General features: G+C 37.7%; 3 protein-coding genes across 4 annotated transcripts in view; 1 reads left to right on the top strand and 2 right to left on the bottom strand.

Annotated features, from left to right (window-relative positions):
• Positions 1 to 4,874: 4,874 nt before the first annotated feature.
• ttc4 (tetratricopeptide repeat domain 4) lies at positions 4,875 to 8,753 on the bottom strand. 2 transcript variants are annotated; one of them, XM_076088323.1, is made up of 10 exons: positions 8,480 to 8,753; positions 8,175 to 8,296; positions 7,930 to 8,091; positions 7,674 to 7,751; positions 7,385 to 7,509; positions 7,158 to 7,244; positions 6,731 to 6,972; positions 6,480 to 6,564; positions 5,663 to 5,745; positions 4,875 to 5,140 (listed from the first exon to the last, which is right to left on the bottom strand). In XM_076088323.1, the coding sequence occupies exons 2-10, from the start codon at positions 8,197 to 8,199 to the stop codon at positions 5,041 to 5,043; spliced, it is 987 nt and encodes a 328-aa protein (XP_075944438.1). In that variant the 5' UTR covers positions 8,200 to 8,296; positions 8,480 to 8,753; the 3' UTR covers positions 4,875 to 5,040. The 2 variants fall into 2 exon arrangements, with proteins under 2 accessions (XP_075944438.1, XP_075944437.1); XM_076088322.1 differs by having other exon boundaries at positions 8,179 to 8,296.
• A 715-nt stretch (positions 8,754 to 9,468) lies between these two features.
• Positions 9,469 to 13,359, bottom strand: pars2 (prolyl-tRNA synthetase 2, mitochondrial). Its single transcript, XM_076088321.1, has 4 exons — positions 13,183 to 13,359; positions 11,424 to 11,760; positions 10,706 to 10,951; positions 9,469 to 10,619 (listed from the first exon to the last, which is right to left on the bottom strand). Exons 2-4 carry the CDS (start codon positions 11,745 to 11,747, stop codon positions 9,738 to 9,740), a joined length of 1,452 nt encoding a protein of 483 aa, XP_075944436.1. The 5' UTR covers positions 11,748 to 11,760; positions 13,183 to 13,359; the 3' UTR covers positions 9,469 to 9,737.
• A 4,574-nt stretch (positions 13,360 to 17,933) lies between these two features.
• insl5a (insulin-like 5a) overlaps positions 17,934 to 19,389 on the top strand; it is a 1,826-nt gene continuing 370 nt past the window's right edge. Inside the window, exon 1 of the mRNA XM_076088664.1 lies at positions 17,934 to 18,126. Coding sequence (XP_075944779.1) covers positions 17,955 to 18,126 — 172 coding nt within the window. The 5' untranslated portion in view covers positions 17,934 to 17,954. The remainder of the gene's footprint in view (positions 18,127 to 19,389) is intronic.

Below are 19,389 nucleotides of genomic sequence, written 5' to 3'. Positions count from 1 at the left end.
AGCAGACCCCCATACACCAAGGCCGAGTTTTGCATCATTCCATCTCTCTCCACCCTTTCCAGTCTATGTAACCTGTCAGTCTAATAAAGTCAAAATGGCCAAAAAATATTTTTTTTAAAGTACAAGACTTCTTAAATGCTTTCCGTTAAGAAATAATGACAGCAAAGATAATTCTGGTTGGCACCTATGAAATTTTAAAAAACCAAACACCTTTTTCCTCTGTCACTTATGCTTCATCAATATCTCTTATTTAACTGACCAGTAGAATAACAAATGACATTATATTAACTGTCCTGCAGTAAAAAACTAACAAAACCTTGTTGGGACATTTCCACAATATAACCTCTTTTTGTTTCCTCTTGGAACAACTTAACAGGTGTAATAGATAGTAATCAAAAAAAATGGACATCCTGTTCTTAGCATGTGGTTTTGTTTTCATTTGTTCATAGATTCCGGTTTTGCAGCTTTGTTAGTGTACAAACATGCACAAGATGACACTCCTAACCCATGACATATTCTTTCAGTCATTCACAGCTTCAGAGTCGCCAAGAAGGTGTCTAGCTCCATCAGGTAAAACATGTTACATCTGTATCCTATCGGTTAAATGAAAGCTTAATGACATATTGTAAAAGTAACTTTACTAGATGAAGAGAAGTGTGGTGTCTGCATAAGAAAATGATTGATTTATCAAAACAACTGCATCCTAAGTAATTCTAAATGTCATACTGAAGCAATCATGTGTGACATCATAGTGTGATATACTGTTGGATTATAGAAGATACTTGTATGGGAATGTAATGGTGATCAAGTGATTGATGAAAAAACATTGTTAGTGAATGTAGTTATTCAAATATGATGGGCATACTCTTCTCAGCATGCAGTTTCATTTTCTTCATAGATTCAGGTTACACAGCATTGTTACAGGAAGACAAAGGTGAGAACAGGAAAACAGAACTCAGAATACAATTACACAGCTCGGCCAAGAACAACCAGGATACTGAGGAGGTTGAAACAACAATGATCTGGCAGAAATACTATTACATTTTCAAGGAATAATTCGACATACAATACTGATATTTTTTTACATATTCTACTTTGACTTTTCTCATTACATTCAGTGGTCGTGATCGACGATTTTTATGTTGCACTGAAATTAAGTAATTTAGTGTGTTCTTGGTCACTTCAATTTGAAAGCTGGACCAAAGTGTTTGATTTCATTCAATTACAATTAGGGCAAATAAAAAGCCTCAAGTTGTAAGTACAGTCTGGACAGTCTTTTTCTCTCAACGCCTCAATAGGTAGATCTTGCCTGGCTGTCACCAAGGCAGAGGTCAGGGATCTTGGGCTTAAAAAGGCTGGTGACCACTGGAACATGTTTCATGTCATTTTCCCACATACTATATTGTGACATTTTTCGAGTTACAATACAATCACTTTTTAATGACATAATATGACTATGACAGTGTTATGTCACACAATGCTATGACATTTTTCGACAGATCTTAATTTTTTTGGCATGCTATACGATGATTATTTTATGACATTTTTCGACAAGCTATACTATAACTTTCTTCGAAAAACTATACTATGACTTTGTGACATACAATAAAATAATTTTTTTTACTATACTATGACTCTATTCTGACTTTTTTTCAACATACTTTATGATTTTTTTCGACAAACTATACTATGAATTTTTTCTCCCTTTTTTTTTACATACTATATTATGACTTTATTTTGACTTTTAAAAAAATACCATACTATGATTTTTTTCTGACTTTTTTCGACAAAAAGTAATATGACTTTTAAATTATATCTTACTACATAATATACTATGACTTTATTCTGACTTTTTACGAACTACTATACCATGCATTTTTGGAAAAAATATACCATGCTTTGTTTTTGCCATACTATACTATGACTATTGTCTGACTCTTTATGATATACTATACTGTGACTTTTTTCTGACTTTATTCGACAGACTATACTTTGACTTTTTTTTGACAGACAATACTTTTCAAATAATTTTATATACATACATATTTATTTATATATTTATGTATATTTTTGAAATACTATATCATGAATTTTTTGTCATACTATAATGGGACTTTTTAAAACATTTTTTGACAATGATGTTTCTCATGACATTTTTCGACATATATATGACTTTTTTCGTCATACTGTACTATGACATATTTTCGACATATTTTTGAAATTCTTTGACATGCTGTAATAGGACTTTATCAATGACTTTTCTAACATAAAATACTATGATATTTGTCATAATATAGTGTAACATGCTATAAGGAATGTCACAAAAATGTAATAAAAATGTCGTAGTATGGCATGAAATATATATTTTTTTAATTAAAGATCATAGCATAATTTGCCATAAGAAGTAATAAAAAAATTGTATAGAATGCTGCATTCATGCAACTGTCATAGAATGTAATATGCCATAAAAATGTTATTGTATTTTATGCAATCAAAAGTCAAGAGTGAAGTATGCCATTAAATATGTCATACAAAAGTCATAGTGTATTATGTCAAGAAAATGTCATGAAAAAGTAATGTCATACTATGCTATAAAACAGACTTTAAAAAGTTCTAGCATAATAAGCCATTAAAAAAAATGAATAGTACAGTACACCATGAAAAGGAATCTAAAAAGTATAATATTCTAGTGTGTCATATAAATGTCTTAAAACATCACACAGGATGCCATTTAAAGGTCTAAGTATAGTATGCCATAACAAATGTCATAAAAGGTGAGAGAATAGTGTGCCATTAAAATGACCATACTTAACATAGAGCATAGAATTCATGAATTAATTAAATGTCATAAAAAGCCATAGTACAGTAGTAGTAGTAGTATTATCGTATGCCATTAAAATGTCATAAAACGTCATAGTGTAGAATGTCATAAAAATGAAACCAGATCATCCAAGAATATAAAAGTGTTGCAAGAATGACATTTTCAGATATGTGCTCCAATTACAATGAGTGGTTAAACATTAAGATATACAATATAAGGTGTCAGCGATTTGTAATGTTTGGGGTTAAGTTTTTTGCTGACCTCTTATTTCTGTGCATTAACAGGTTCATTGTTTACTGCCTGTCACTAAAGTTTTCCAACAACAAATGGCAGCACAACCCTTGGTACACTGGAAAAGTGGGCTCTTTGATTGCTTTGAGGACGCAAGTACTTGTAAGACTCAATACCCCAACTTTGACAAATTTGGATTGAAGGCCTGATGTCTCATGTGTTGGCCCTTCTTTAGCAAGTCACTTTAGAGTTTCTACCACTTGGTGCATCTTGTGTTTTTTTAGGTTGCTATGGTTTCTGGTGCTGCCCATGCCTTGCCTGCACGGTTTCAGGAAAATTTGGAGAGAATAGTTGTCTCCCATTATGTGACATATTCAGCACGGCCATAATAGCAGCCTTTGGCATACCTCTGGCTGTGCCTCCTGCAGCCGTGGCTCTAAGGGCTGGCATGCGAAACAGATATGGTATCAAGGTATGATGCATGTAAAGTTGATGTGCATGGGATTTCACACAACAAGTTTAATAAAAGTGAAGCAATTTACAACTTTACAAATTGTTTTCTTGGTTCTCTGCAGGGTTCTATCTGTGAGGACATTGCCGTTTCCTGTTTCTGCGAGTGGTGCTCCTGGTGTCAGATGCATCGAGAGTTAAAACATCGCCAAAAAACTCCCGCCGTCTTGATTGTGCAGAATCAAAACGTAATCCAAATGCAGCCTGCTCCAGTAATGATGGCTCCTGTATACCCAGCCCCGCCTGCTTTTGTGAACTATCCAGGAGTGATCACTATGTAATAGTGAGCTTTGTGGCCTCTCATTGGTCCGTTGTGTCTGGTGAAGGACACATCATTCAGCTCAGATCATGCTGCAGTTTGTTTTGTTAAACCAAAATCCTAAATTGATTTCCCAGTGAAGATTAAAGATAATTTTGAATTGTGTCCCTTTGGTATCTCAATGACATACATAACATATTGCACAATATCATCTACATTAATTGTAGCGCTTTGGTCTGTCTTGAAGGGCTGCTATAAGTTTTGCATGCCACCAGGTGTCCCTGTTTTTGCTGTGTTTGAAGCCCCAACGCCTCAAATCTTTTTCACAGATAGAACAAAAGCCCCAAAGTTTTATTCACAAACTTGTGATACGCACCTAGAATTATGATACAAGGATACTGTCTGTATAACAGTAGAGTGGATGGACTGGGACATGCCGTTAGATGCTACAAACCGTCTTTATAAAGCAATGCAGTCAAATATGATGCGGTCAAGAGGATGTGACTGTCACTCACCCCGAGTTGTCTGTAATGCACTGTAGCAGAGAAGCTTGGTAAATGAAGAAAAGCTGGTTCATTCACACCGACAGCTGCATTGAACACCTAACTTGGCAAAATGTCAAACTTCTTCACGTCCTTTGCTTTCACTTCTCACTTAGACTTTATAACCTTCTTTGAAGAATCAGAACGTTTTCTGATGACGTCCAAATTAATTTAATTTATTAATTAAATTAATTAATCCTTAGTGGATAATAAAACAGAATTTGAGATTATATTGCTTTTAGACTTGTAGCATTTTTTCATGTTTACTTACAAGCATTTACATCACTTCAATCAGTTCAATATATTTGTATTGTCCAATATCACAAATCAAAATAAAATCAAAGATTTTCTTCAGATGGCTTTATAATCTGTGTTCAATGGTTTGATACTTGTGTTTGTTTGTGTTTCATTTATCTAATTAATCTTGAATTAATTGATTTTGGCTGTCATTCTGCAGTTTATCATTTTACAGACAGAAGCACAAAGAATCCACATGGATTAGTTTTGGAGATTTCATTTGTTTTATAATCTTTTATTACTGATATTTGATGTCAAACAATGTGTCCTACTCTCGACCACAAGAGACATGCATATCTTCCATTGTGTCTGTTTCAAGTGCAAACTTAGTCCACTGGAGTTGAATAGCATCAAGTCTCAAGATTTGAAGGCCAATGTTTTTACAATCCTCGTATTTTCTTTCCTGTTAAAAACTGCTTCCAGAATGACGAACTCCGAACCAGAACGATGAAGCTGGGACTGCCGGACTTGACAAAAAACCTGTTAAGAGAACATAGAAGAAAGGGAGTCAGGAAATGAATGTGAACGGTAAATGTCAAGGAAGTTACTATAAATGGTACTATGGTACAAATACATTCCTCAACAGATAATATCGTCCAAGATGAACATTCGTCCGTACTGGATTACAGAAGCAAAGGATCTCATGTGACTCATGTGTAATAATGACTCACATGAGATCCTTTGATTAAGGAGGAAACACCAATTGAAAATTGGTTGCACAAAGTCAAATGTCATTAAACACTGAGGAGCCATTTCAGGCTCAGCAATAATTATAATAACTACAATGACTATATGCAAAGTTATGTGAGCATATAACCACGAACATTAGCCAACACAAAACTGAACTACTTTAGGCCTATCAAGACAAAAGGGAGGTACAGGTTGAAATATCAATTACAAGAAAGTCATAAACACCTGCCAGTTAATCAAAATGGAAAATTCTTGGTGGTGTAAATCAAAATGAAATCACAGTTGAAAAACACTTAATCTCAATGGATGTACCTTTTATGCTGCAACACTTTTAAAAGTGACGTCTCTGGGTTCACTTGGTAGAGCGTCTCCTTCTCCTCATCTTCAAAGTACAGCTAGAAAGTGAAGAGGGATCAAATGTAATCAGGATTAACAATTGATTATTGTCATTTCATCTGTCGATATAACCACCCTATTTTTTTTGGTAATGAAATGTAACTCTTGTTTGACAGTAGTACTCTGGATTACTGATCAGAAAACAGGTATTCTTAAATACGTATTATAAAATATCACTGTAACAATATAGCAATATGGCCAAAATCTTCCATCTATTCAATTTTAATTTATTAAATAACTGTGTGAATTAAACACTTGACAAATGATCATTTATTTAAGAACTTAAGTGCAAAATGAACATTACAGTTTTAAGTGACATTATAGAGCACAAATAAAAAAAGCTATACACTGACTATGTTTACATGCATGCACACAAACACAGAGTAATCCCATTAGGACATACTTTGATTTCATTGAGTTTGATCAGACCTCATGAAAAATGTACGTTAGTATGTGCTTGTTATTATCAATTTAGACAAGTTAATTGTTTATCATCTATATACAGTACATATCTCGATGTATGATGTCATCACAATAAGATTCCATTGACAGAGGATACGTGACCATATTGAATTATCGCCCAACTCTATGTAACATACAACATCGGTGAATGTAGCCCTGCTTCAGTTTGTAAGAAAAATACTATTTCATAAGTTTAAGGCTGCAGAACAGAAGCACAGATCTACTGTATGCGTCATAAATGACCAATAACATTTAGCCAAAACACACAAACCTGCAAATCTTTTGGGTGGTATTTTCTGTCCACGTCCCAAGGTGGAAGTTCTTCTCCAAACATAACTGCCAGGTGATCTATAAAACTGAACCAGACAAATTGCAGCTGTGTTTCTTACTAAAATCACTTAAAATGTTGAACTTAATTTAGTCGAATGAGATGGACAAAGGTTGACATATGGAGAATCCCACAGAAATACACCACATCGACATATATTAAGGACGAGACAAAGAAGGACAAGAGGAGCTTACCAGTTTTTCTCGGAGAAAGCCGAGATGAAATCAGTCTGCTGGTGTTCAGGGTAGAGGAAGAGAACAGGCCAGTGCAGAGAGCGCTGCTCGTCCAGGAACACCTGAGCCCCCGTGGCCTCCTGAGAGCTGAGGCAATCCAGGTTCAGCTGTGACATCGCTGCCGGGGAGCCTTCATCCTCATCCTCGCTGTCTGAACCGCTCCGACGAGGCTTCACAGAATGGAGGAGCTTGATGCCTCGAGCCTGCGTAAATCACACAAAAATATGTCTGATGATCATTTTTAAAACAGGCTTTTATTGAATATAGAATCAGTGATTTGATTGCTTGACAATATTATGAAAAATATTATTAATTTCATTCCCACAGGTTTGATGCTTAGCTAAGAGCACGTTGGGAGTTTATTTTCAGTTTTAAACAGCATGCTTACCTTTATAGCAGCCAGAATAGCTTCTTTCTCAGCATGCAGCTTTTTATCTTTGATCTTGGCCTTCCTGGCATCTCTCTCTGTTGCTCTCTGGCACGAAGAAAACGTTTGTGTTTAACTAGAATTACTTTCAGAACAATACAGACAAAATGTCACAAATGCAATCCAGTCTTCCTTTAAAACCTCCCCCACAAAATCCCTTTAACTCATTTATGTTGAATGTATTATACCTTGTGTTTATCTGCTGCTGCTCTCAGCTCCTGCAGGGTCTTGTCAGCAGGATGAACCTTGAGCCCCTCGTCACACCACTGGACAGCCTCTGCAAAGTTACGCAGCTCTATACAACTCTGAGCACCTGCAGAAACACATGGAAGACACACGGGAGTGTTTTGGTCATTATTCTATGCAGTGTTTCGCTTTGTTATGATTACTATATACTGTTAAGCTGTTACATTATCATAGAATTTCTAACCATATTCATGGTGATATTCTAGGAGTAGACAGGCTAATATTACATACCTCTGATCAAGGCTTTGAGGTGGTCTGGTTTAATCTTCTTTGCAGCTCCAGCATCATTCAACGCAGAGCGCATGTTACCTGAGTGATATAAACCAGAAAGAAATGAGGATGAAACACATGCAGATGTTTTTACATTTAAAAGTATTCTGTGAAATAAGCACTCTTAACGTATTTTTTGTAAACCATGTTATTGGGTTCATACACAACAACCCATACCCGTATGTATCTGTACGACATGTGAATAAGAGATCCTTGCCCAGGTGAAAGTGTGCTGCAGCCCGGTTGGTGAGCAGGACTGTGTTGAGTTCCTGGTCTCCACATTTCTTCTTCAGACCTGCCGTGTAGGACAGTATGGCCTTCTCGTAGTTCTTCTCCTTGAAAAACGCATTCCCCTCATCTTTCAGGCTCGCTGCTTGCTCTGGGAACGAATAAGAGGATATGAACCGTTAACATGTAGTCAAGTCTACAAAATCTGTTTTGACTGAAGCTTGAGGGACCCACCTACCTTCTGGGGGTCTATCTTCATCGTGTACAATGGCCTGCAGACAAGCTAGTTCCGGGTATTTTAGTGGGTCTATCTCTTCAGGGGCTTTTTTCATGAACATAGGTATTCTATCAAACTCCTGAATGAGACAAAAACAGAGAAATCTCTATAGATGGACCGGAAATGCAACGTTATCTCTATGCAGTTAGCGTTTAACGTTAGCTTGCTGGCTTACAACAACACAATGACACAGCCCATTTACGTAGCGATATCGCTCTTCTTCTAATGTTATAAACCGATAGCTTCTACATGTTAACGTTACCTCCTCCCAGTTGTCTTTACTGAAGGCATTTTTGTAATTATGAGTCTTGAATTTGTCCATGAGCTCATCCATGCCATCGTCGCTGTCATGTTGCGCCTCCGATGACGCCATTTTGGATCAAAATATATGTCTGAAGCGCTATTTTGTTGTTTATGAATCTTATATAAACTGTGACATTGGATTACCACCAGTAGCACATCGGCTTTGTTAACGTTAACGTTTACAGACGCTACCCAACTTCTTGTTTACACATGTGCTCGGGCGGTACTACGTGAATAAAGATCCGTGCGGAAACACAGTACCAACCGATACATTAGGTCCGCCACCGCCTGACCAACAAATGATGAATAATCAATTATTAAACCGTCGGAGATGGTAAAGTACTATATACATTTACTCAAGTGCTGTAGAAAATGTAACTACGAATTAAAGGTAGTTGGTCTTTGCGATGGAATGTATAAGGAAATAATTTGCACGTCACCCAATTAACATAACAGCTAAATTTACTAATTACTTTCAGGTAGTATTTTTGCTACAAAACACAAAATGATATATAATAGCCTATTATGAATTATTATAATTCATAATTATAGACTACACCATCCAATACAATTTGAAGTTGGTTCAAAATAACTTTGACCTTTGATAATAAAATGTACCTCTTAAACTTGTCAAATCTGCATTTTGAGATCATTTAACTTGGTTGTACGTTTTCTCCACACAGCGTTTTGAAAGCAGGACTTGTACATGTAATGTAGTACATTTTAAGAGAATAGTACTTATCTGTATTTTCACCTGTAATGGAGTATTTACAATATCTATATACTGTGGTATTTTGCTAATGTAAAGAACCGAGTACTTATTTCACCACTAGAAAATGCCAGCATTGAGTTGTACTAAGAGGTCAGTTGTATGTTACAGATGCAAATTGTGATAATTTCTACTAATTTCTCCTCACCTCTTGTTTTTATTTACATGGAAACATAAAAGACAGTAAAAAAGGAAATTTAATCATTCTTGTGTATTACAACATGAACCAAATGCAATTTAATATCCCAAATGTTCATTATCAAGCTATTATTGTGACAGTTATTTTATCAGCACTGTCGATCAGCAGGGACATTTTAAGTTTTTATAAATAAACTCCTCTTAGACAAAAACATATAAGGCTTTTCTGTTCCTCCCCCACCACCTCACTAATTGCATCATACACAGAAACATAAAATAAAACATGTATTTCCACATTCAGAGTTGTTATTCACACAGTTTTCACTCTTCCCAAAAGATCTAACAGTCCATCTTTACTGAGAAACATTGTCTCACCCATCTCCTGACAAATCACCTCAAACCTGGGTGTTTCCTCCAGCGCTCCCTGTCCTACTACAACAACATACGGGTAGCCCAGTCTGTTGGCATCCTTCAGCCTCTTTCCAATGGTCATCTGTGTACGGTCGTCAAGAACAACTTCACCTCTCAACTGAGGCCCGGTCTCTCCCAAAGTGTGAACCAATTCCTCAGCTAAAACTGCCGCGTCATCCACCTTACTGCCCTTCTTTGGGGGTAAAACACACACCTGGTAAGGAGCGAGAAGGCCGGGCCAGCGAATCCCCTCTTCTGTTGACAAAACCTCAATGGCTGCGGCGAGAATACGGGTTACCCCAAGACCATAGCAGCCCATCTCTGCAATACTAGACTTGTTCTGTGCATTGCTGAAGGTGGCGTTGAATATATGAGAGTACTTTTTACCCAGGTAAAAGGTGTGGCCGACCTCGATACCCTTCGACTCCACCAGTGTGCCAGTCTTGCACTGTGGGCAGTCAGTTCTGTCTGATGACATGGTCTCTACGTTAGCAGAGAAGGAGCAGTTTCCACAGACCAGAAGCCGATCCTCACCTATGTCTGCTGGCAGCTGGAACTCATGGGAGAGTTTACCGCCGATGTTGCCTGTGTCCGCCTGCACCTGAACGCACCGCAGACCCAGCCGGGCAAAGAGCCCGGTGTATGCCTGGCACACAGATTCATAGGTCTGGTAAGCCGCTTCTTCACTCGCATCAAACGAGTACATGTCCTTCATGTAGAACTCCCTCCCTCGAAGCAGACCATACTTCGGCTTTGGTTCATCTCGGAATTTGCGGGTGATCTGTTGTTTTTTTATAATAAATCATGATTACAAAAATGGCAGCTTATTATAATAAATACACTAGTGGCAAGAGGATTAAAGGCTACCTGATAGAGAAGCAGAGGGATCTGTCTGTAGGAGAGAGTCGTCTGGTGAGCGACCAGAGTCGTCACTGCCTCCTCATGCGTGGGACCCAAGCAGTAGTCGGCTCCGTGGCGGTCTTTCAGACGGAACAGCTCCTTTCCCATCAAGTCCCAGCGCTCACTGGTCTTCCAGAGATCAGCAGAGCACAAACTGGGCATGTCCAGCTTCTGCCCACCGATCCCGTGCATCTCTTGGTCAATTACTCTCACCTGTGGATTTAAGACTGCAGTTATTACATGTTTATACATTAATACTCAACCTTACCTCCCCAATAGACTTTGCTCTAATATTTTCTTTTTTGTTATGAATAATAAATACTTCTATCTGTTCAGGCCTCTAAATAAACCAATCTGAAAATGAAAACATGATTATATATTAGTTACAATTGTGTGAACTTTAAACCAGAAACCAAAATAACTATATGCATATGATTTATCTTTTAGTCTTTTGCAGTGGTTGCTAGTTTTCAAAATGTATATAAATAAAAAAGTACTGATGAAAAGAGGAAGACAGCAAATTCTAAAAATGAACCATCAACAATATACACTTGTATGGGTCACAGATTCATGTCAGAAAAATCAAAGTTTGTGGACACGACAACCAGATTCAACAGGACTACTTGGCGTGTATAATCATACTTGTTTAATATGCGTTTGATTGTACAACAAAAACTAGTCTCACCAGCTTCTCCATGGAGCGGACGAGGGCAGGAAGGTAGTAGTAACAACCGGGATTGGACGGATGGATGAGGCCGGCCTGCTGCATCAGCCGTTGACTCTTACAAGTCACCTCTCCTTGCAGCCGGCTGTCCTGCCCCGCATCACGCAGGTTTGAGGGCTGGTAGAGGCGGGACACCAGGAGTGTGGGTTTGATATGTTTGGAGTTGGTGGAGGCAGGAACAGTGGCCTGCTCAGCACATCCTGAATGGTTCCTCCTGGGAAGTACTGAGGTTCTGTAGAGCCGCTGGAAGACTCTCGGCCAAATGCGATTCATTATCGGCTCCATGGTAGATCCAGACCTGCTAGACGAGACAAATCCTTAAGTGCTGAAACTATTACTCGGTTCATAGAGAATACATCAGATTTTTAAAAATGAATTGTTTGAGTAATTTTTCGAGTGAAAATGCCAAATATTCTCTGGTTCCAGCTTCTCAGGAGTGACTTGGTCAACAAAAGCCCAAAAGTCTCTTGATCCTACAAAACAAGACACTCTGATCATTTTGGGCTCAGAGAAATTGTAATGAGCATTTTCTCTATTTTCTGGAATTTTATAAAATATACAATTACCAGATCAGTCAAGAAAATAATTGACAAACTAGTCAATAATGAAAATAATAATGGAAAAATACATAAACAAACTTACTGAAGTGTTTAAATAAAAATCTGAGGTACATCTACTTTATCCATATTATTTTACTTTACAGTTTCAGAGGGAAATATTCTGTTTTACGCAATGTGGACAAGCATCAACACTTTTATCTTTTATACCGAAGTACATTTAGCTAATAATACTAACATGAGTAGTATTTTTAATGTGTTTGCTTTACTTATACCATATTTCATTTGATAAAACTACTAATTAAACTTAAATGATGCACATAATCTAGGTCTTAATTTAATTTGAAGGGGTGGAAAGTAACTGATTAAATAGACTCAAGTACTGTACTTAAGTAGTTTTAGAGTATTTGCATTTTATGGAACTTTATACTATTACTTCAATACATTTTGGGGGCAAATATTGTACTTTTTACTCCACTACATTTGTCTGACAGATAGAGTTATTTTGCAGGTTCAGATTGATTATCAAAAATATAACACATAAATAATGATGCATCGTCATGGATAAAGATAATACTTTATTGATCTCCTGGTGGAATCCACACGCTGCCCAGCAGTATAGATAGTAAGACACAAGTCCCACCTTCATTAGCTGCAACATTTAAATAATGTACATAATGCATGAAATATTAAAACTACTCAATAAAATGTTTCTGAAATGGGCCATTCTGCACAATGATAACTGACTTAAGTAACGTTTTAAATGCAGGACTTTTACTAGTAACGAAGTATTTCTAGCCTGTGGTATTGCTACTATTACTTAAGTTAAATATCTGAGTACTTCTTCCACCACTAACACAAACACACGTGATCTGAATGATAGTCGCTGCTGCATTAAAAGGTAAACAGGTGAAGTCAAGGTCGTCAAGACTACATTTCCATGCAGCTATCCATTTAACGCGGGTCCTTAAATGCAGAGGATTGGTTGTAGATGTAGATGCCACAGACAGATGTCCAAAGTGTCCACAACAGTGACAGGTAACAGTTAGCGTTACATATCACTAAATCCTGCCCAGATGGACAGTTTCACGTTAGCAGTTTAGCTCGCTGAACTTAGCTTCCTCAGTTAGCATATAACGACGCAACAAGTGAAGAAGACTCACCTTGGGACCGACAACTACTGTCTGGTTGTTCCGAGCAGATTATCTCAGTAGATGAGCAAATAGTGACATTTCTATTAAGTTGACATACTGCAAAACATTGAGGTCCCTGCAACATGCTGTTTTCATCAGCTAGCTAGTTACATATCCAGAGACTCGTACCTTTAATGCTACATCGCCCCCTGCAGGTGTGGAGGGGTAAAGCGGTGGAGTCCGTCGGCTCTTCTTCTTCTTCTTCTTCTTCTTCTTCTTCTTCTTCTTCTTCTTCCTTTTTGTTTTATGGCGGATGGCATCCAGTGAAAGGTGCATTACCGCCACCTACTATATTGGAGTGTGGACCCGATAACCTATCCCCTTACAAAAACTAAACCAAAAAACAACTAAACTAAATTAAAAAAAAAAGGAGTTCTCCAAAAAGGAGTTCTCCATTTCAGAGACTTAAATTATTTTGCTCAATCCTGTTTCTTTCACGTATTGTATGTTTCCTGCCCCCAAGGTTAATGCATCTTTTAGATTTAGTTCCTCCACTCCCAGCCTCTTCAACCTGTCTCGCTCAAGTGAGAATTTCTGGCAATGACATATGATATGGTCTACAGATTCTGGTATTTGGCGGTGCTCACATTGTCCTGTTGGGTGTTTATTTATTAGTTGCATTGTTTTGTTCAGCCTTGTGTGTCCAATCCTCAGTCTGGTTAATATGTTTTCTTCTGTGGTGCTTCTTCTGGATGGCCTCCCTTTGCCAACTTCTTTCTGAACAGCATAACTGTCTTCCTGTGTCTCCTACATCCCAACTGTGCTGCCATTCCTTAATAATATTTCTTTTGATTATTGATTTAGCTTCTGCTTTGCTGAGTAAAATGTCTGTCTTGTGCTGACTTCCTAAAGCTTGTTTTGCTAATGTATCTGCTCTTTCGTTTCCTTTTACCCCTCTGTGTGCTGGTACCCACATAAATGATACAAAAATACCCATATTCTTAAGTCGAAACAGTGTTTCGTATACTTCATTAATTAAATCCTGCCTGCTAGTCTGCTTGTCTCTCGTCTGGTTTTCAAATTTATCCGTTTTCGGTGTTCTAAAACTCCGGCCGAGTGTGGACGCTCAGTGTAAACCGAACAAAAGATATGCGTTATAAAATGGAAAAGTAGTAGTGACCTTTGCCTCAGACGAAGGTGGCATTATAAAGGACTGCAGGAGGTGTTTTTAATTTGTGGTCCTTCCCATCTTTAGAGAATAAATACCTCTGAGTTTAATGCAGTTCAGAAAATATAATTTAATAAACACCTGAAAAAATATAATTAGAGAAATCATAAAAGTACATTTCATGACAAAACAGTTGTATTGGATGGTATTATTGTACAGGTGTACATCATCTCTGTGTATATTAGCTCCACATAAAATGAAGGCTTCCTTATTAATAATCCAAATTGTCACTTCACTGAGATTACTTCTCTGGCTGGACCACCTGGCAGTGGGCTTCGGGACCATTTGCTTTTGGGTGTGCAGGCTTTAAGTTAAGTTGTGTATTGTCTCTGTTATGATTCATATCAAGAAAAGAGACAGAAATCATAAACCTCAATCCTAGTACACAGCAATAACATACAACTAAAGAAGTGGTATAATATACATGTTGGGCATATAAATAATTGCATTTCTTCAGATAGAGTTAAAAATAAAATGGAACAGTGCGAAACATTGAAAAACAAAAAGGAGTATATAAACAATTGGAGACAAAGAGAAGAATACAATGTTTACTTGCCTCTGACTTTATTGTTTGCTTTAGAGAAAAGTGCCTTGTAAAGAAAAAATGAAGTTAATTTTGTGAAAATCAAACAGTGGTTTGGTAAAATTTATGAGTTTTTATTGAACACACTGAGCAATCTTTGCCTTTCGTCGACATTATACGGTACTGCAGTCTGTGTTAGTGCACTTTTGCTGGCTTTATAGCATTTTATGTCAACAATTTGAAACCATTACTCTCTCAGTGAGTCAATGTAACATGGACACATGATGGTCAGCTCACACTGCAAACAGAGTGTCCCTCTGGCTCTTGTCTCTCAGGTGGACACTGTGGGGGGACATCGTTCAGTCTGCTGTTACACACGCACACAAACATACACACACTGATGTACTCCTGAGCCAATTAGGTTTGTGCCTGTTTCATCCATTTATCTATAGGCTCTTGTTGTAAGATTTGGTTTTCAGAGACTGAATGTCTCCTGAAGATATGAACAATCCCATTAGAACAGATCTTATCTGCAAACCTCACATTTGCCTATTTGCATTATAGAAAAACTTAGTTCAAGGTTTCAGGGAAAGGCAGTGTATATGTATAATGCATATATATATAATACCACAGGGTATCTGGTATTTTGAATATACTGTAACATACAGTTGGGTGTAAGTTTGGTTTCTGTAGTGAAGGGGACACAATTAAGTCAGTTTTCAAACAAAAAAAGAATACTACTTCATTTGAATTAATCTGGAAAATGATTTAATATGGTGAAATCAATAATGATGCTACATAGTCTTGATAGAATTTAAAAAAAAAAGAAATGCTTAATAAACACTTCTTAAAAGCAACTACTACTTGTACCATAGTTCAAAATAATAATACTTTTATTCTCTGTAACAAAGCAACAGAAAATCTCCTTTGACAGGCTCAACATCAAGCAAACAATGCACATTTAAAAACTCACAAACACACACATATGTAAAATAGGACTCCTGCTGTCCTTGAGGGGGTAGCTGAACCCCAAGTTGCTCCCCGGTGCTGTACAGCAGCCCACTGCTCCAAAAAGCTTATATGGGTTAAATGTAGAGTTCAAACGTACATGACGATTGAAAGTTGTTGTTTTTTAGTTTGGATTATGGCAGTTGTGAATCTCCATTCCCCGTCTTTGTACATTTAACTTCAATCAGACTTCAATTCAACTTTATTGTCATTAAACTTGTGTACATTGACACGCAGTCTTCTGTTTCGTTCATTGATATATAAATGATCATCTCTTACAATCCCCTTTAAATCTTCACGTTTCAGCGCATATAAATTCTCAAAGTCAGTCACGACGTTATGGCCGAATACTGAACACATGTATCAGCTTTGTAATTTGATAACAGCTAATAACTTCCCACCATAATGCGGGGGAGCCTTCTCTGCTTCATTGCAGCTGCTGCTCAGAAACGAATTTCTGTCAAGTTTGTAATGTTTATATTAACACAGACAGAGATAACTCAAAGAAAACTAGGAGCAAGAGCAGCATCGTAAAGGTAGAAAACATGTTAGCCAGCATAGTCAGGATAAATTAATAAACCTGTGTCTGCTGATACTGCATGATAACCTCACCTGAAAAGAATGAGCTCATGAACGTGTATAGTCTGACGAAACATTTCCAATTTAAGGTCCACTTTCTGGCTTTCGCACAGTCTTAATCGGCGGAGGGAACTTGCTCAGGTACAGTGATGGAGATGAAGCTCAGCTGTTCTGATTTCATCCACAGCACTTTTAGGACTTGAGGAATGTCAGAAGTTATGAATCTGCACAGCTAATGTTACTGTACATGCAATATTACAACATAATGTTTACTGACTCAGTGCTAAATATTTGACTGAGGTTTCCCCAATCTGTCCGATAATGTCAACCTGAAACGAGCTGACAACACCAAGTCCCTGCATAAGCAGACATATTTGAAAAATCGGCAGGTTGTCTAGGTCTGCAACTAAGCTAATACTATTTGTGCAAAGAGTCATTCAATTATTACTAATTTCACCTTTTAGTAACCCATTGTCTAAAATGGCTCAATTGGTTAATATGCAGAAGTAACGAAATAGTATACAAGAAATAATAAATAACTTTAAACACTTTACATGTTACTTTATAAGGGAAGTCTTGTTAGTTCTTATTGGGGTTTGGTCAAGCTCCATTAATCCGCTAAACTGGTCAATCAAGTTTTCTTTTTTATTATTAAAAGGAAAAAAAGCAACCAAAAGACTCCTAATATCTTAGAAGTTCTCCATTCTATCTTTATGTGGTTGTTTTCTAGGAACCATAGAGTCCAGCTAAACATAATATAATTTCATTGACATCCTGGGATGGGACCTCCGCCGTTAATGATCACACTGAAATGTCATGCTGAGTCTCACATCGCACCATCAGCAGCACCGTAATGACCTCCATAATGGGACTGTCAATATTGACTTTTTACCTCTCAAATGGACTAAACTGCTGTAAAGACAAAGACAACCGTGTCATCAAAGTGCTGTAAACACATGAAACATCTGTTTGGGAATCAATTTGCATCACTTAATTAGCCATGTGGTAGAGTGGAGGTCAGTGCAATCACAGCCTTAAATCGCATAACCACAGAGGAGGCTGCACTCATCTTATGTGATCGACAAATGAAGGTTGTAAAAGGCTGATGGTTGTCACCGACGGCTAAAAATGGTGATGTGGAAACGACCGGAAACATAAAATGACTTGACTGTCATGACAGAGTGACGACTGTCTGTGTCTGTGTGTGTGTGTGTGTGGGTGTGTGTGTGTGTGTGTGTGATTGGGATGGGCTAAAGGGCCAGTTAGAGGGAGGAAGTGGAGAGATACTCAGCATTGATCAACTGAAAGGTGGACGGTATATAAAACAAGGAGATGCAAGCATCGGATTAAGAAAGAAGACTCAAAGACAGTCTGCAAGGTAACAGATAACCAACTGGAAACAGGACAGAAGCTTCAGGAACGAACCGGATCAACAGAGAGATAAACCTCCTTCAGGCATTCAGCATGCGTGCTCTGGTGGTTTTGCCTCTGCTGCTGTGTGCAGTGGTGTGTGTGGTGCAGGTGAGAGCAGAGGTGAAGGCGGTGAAGCTATGCGGGCGAGAGTTCCTCAGGGCCGTCGTTTACACCTGCGGGGGATCCCGTTGGAGGAGATTCCTCAGTGAGTCAGACATGGACGGTGAGACAAATTCCTTTTTTATTGTCGAAACAGCAGACATAGTGGTCAGTGATGGAATAAAGAGTCTAATCGAACACCTTTTGTTAGACTAGCTTATTTTGTTCTTGGTTCAGGATGACAACAAAAGGAGGAATAATGCAGAATAACATAGACATGCATTTTTAAGACTTTGAAGATTTAGCCTTAAAATTCACAATTTTTCTTAAAAGTCTTTCTTAAAACAATAAGGGACCATATGAACATTGAAACAGGTGTGGCTGGCTGTAATCACTCCTTTAGTTCACACCGGCCAATAAAAGATACCAAAATCTGTAGCTCTCTCTCTGTTCAAATACAGTACAGTAATACGAGGCTTCAACTGTCTGAGTTTGGCAAATCAAATGGATATCTCCCAAAATTACAACCCATTTAGGAAATTCTCTCTTTTTATTACTATCCCTCCACTCCAGCTCAACAGGGAAACACACAGAGGGAATCTCACACTAAAAAGGCTGTCCCTTGGAATACAGTTTTGCACAAAACAAAGTATGTTAGAAGGGAGCTTATAGTGGCCACCATGAACAGGAGGAATGATTACAGCAAGAAATGTTTCAATGTTCAAATGGGCACCTGAATGTTTTGAGATGGACTTGAAAAAACGTGAACCTATCCTTTAAACTAGATGCTGTTGTACACCACAGGGCTACCTACATAGGTAATTTGTACCCATAATTTATTACTTTTTTTATTTTTCTACTTTTTTCTTTTGCAAAAGATATCTTGATGAGACTTACTGAATAAAAAACCCTAACATATAATTGATCTTCTTTTGACTTCTTTAAAATCACATCCAATTCATCTGACTGAATCTGTTCTTTTTTTACTTTTTGACATATTTCTATATATGTGTTTTGACGTTACGGTCACTGACTCACAATTTGACTTCTTAGTACTTCACCCAAACAACATTTTTTTCATGTTTCTGAAAGTGACATGCAGCTTTCCACTGCTGCGATTCCTTGTACATGTGATGTATATTATTAATTCAGCGGCTGTGGGGCAGTGGGTGTACAGGCAGACAGGTGCCCCAGCGCAGAGACATTGTCTGCTGTTTTACCTTATTAGACTCGAGGAGCCCACATATCATGATTAAATGCTGCAGCAGTCCGTTTAGCCCGGCAGCAGCCTCTCTCTCTGTCTGTCACACACAAACAAACCCAGTTAGCCCGTCAGTCGTGCTGATTACAAAGAGGAAAGTGACACAGGAGAAGACAAATAGCACTG

This window comes from Anarhichas minor, unplaced genomic scaffold (assembly GCF_050575085.1).
Source record: "Anarhichas minor isolate MPS153535 unplaced genomic scaffold, ASM5057508v1 ptg000010l, whole genome shotgun sequence".
Classification (NCBI taxonomy): Eukaryota; Metazoa; Chordata; class Actinopteri; order Perciformes; family Anarhichadidae; genus Anarhichas; species Anarhichas minor.
The sequence above is the reverse complement of the archived record's forward strand: the minus strand, read 5'-3'. Positions and strand labels throughout refer to the sequence as shown.

Coding starts and splice junctions, on each gene's coding strand:
- ttc4 (XM_076088322.1), bottom strand. CDS start 8,590: ATGGCGTCATCGGAGGCGCAACATGACAGCGACGATGGCATGGATGAG. Junction 6,565..6,730: donor GCTTTCTCCGAGAAAAACTG/GTAAGCTCCTCT, acceptor TGTCTGGTTCAG/TTTTATAGATCACCTGGCAG. Junction 5,141..5,662: donor AAAGTGTTGCAGCATAAAAG/GTACATCCATTG, acceptor TTCTCTTAACAG/GTTTTTTGTCAAGTCCGGCA.
- pars2 (XM_076088321.1), bottom strand. CDS start 11,747: ATGGAGCCGATAATGAATCGCATTTGGCCGAGAGTCTTCCAGCGGCTC. Junction 10,952..11,423: donor TCCGCTCCATGGAGAAGCTG/GTGAGACTAGTT, acceptor TTAAATCCACAG/GTGAGAGTAATTGACCAAGA. Junction 10,620..10,705: donor TCCCTCTGCTTCTCTATCAG/GTAGCCTTTAAT, acceptor AAAAAACAACAG/ATCACCCGCAAATTCCGAGA.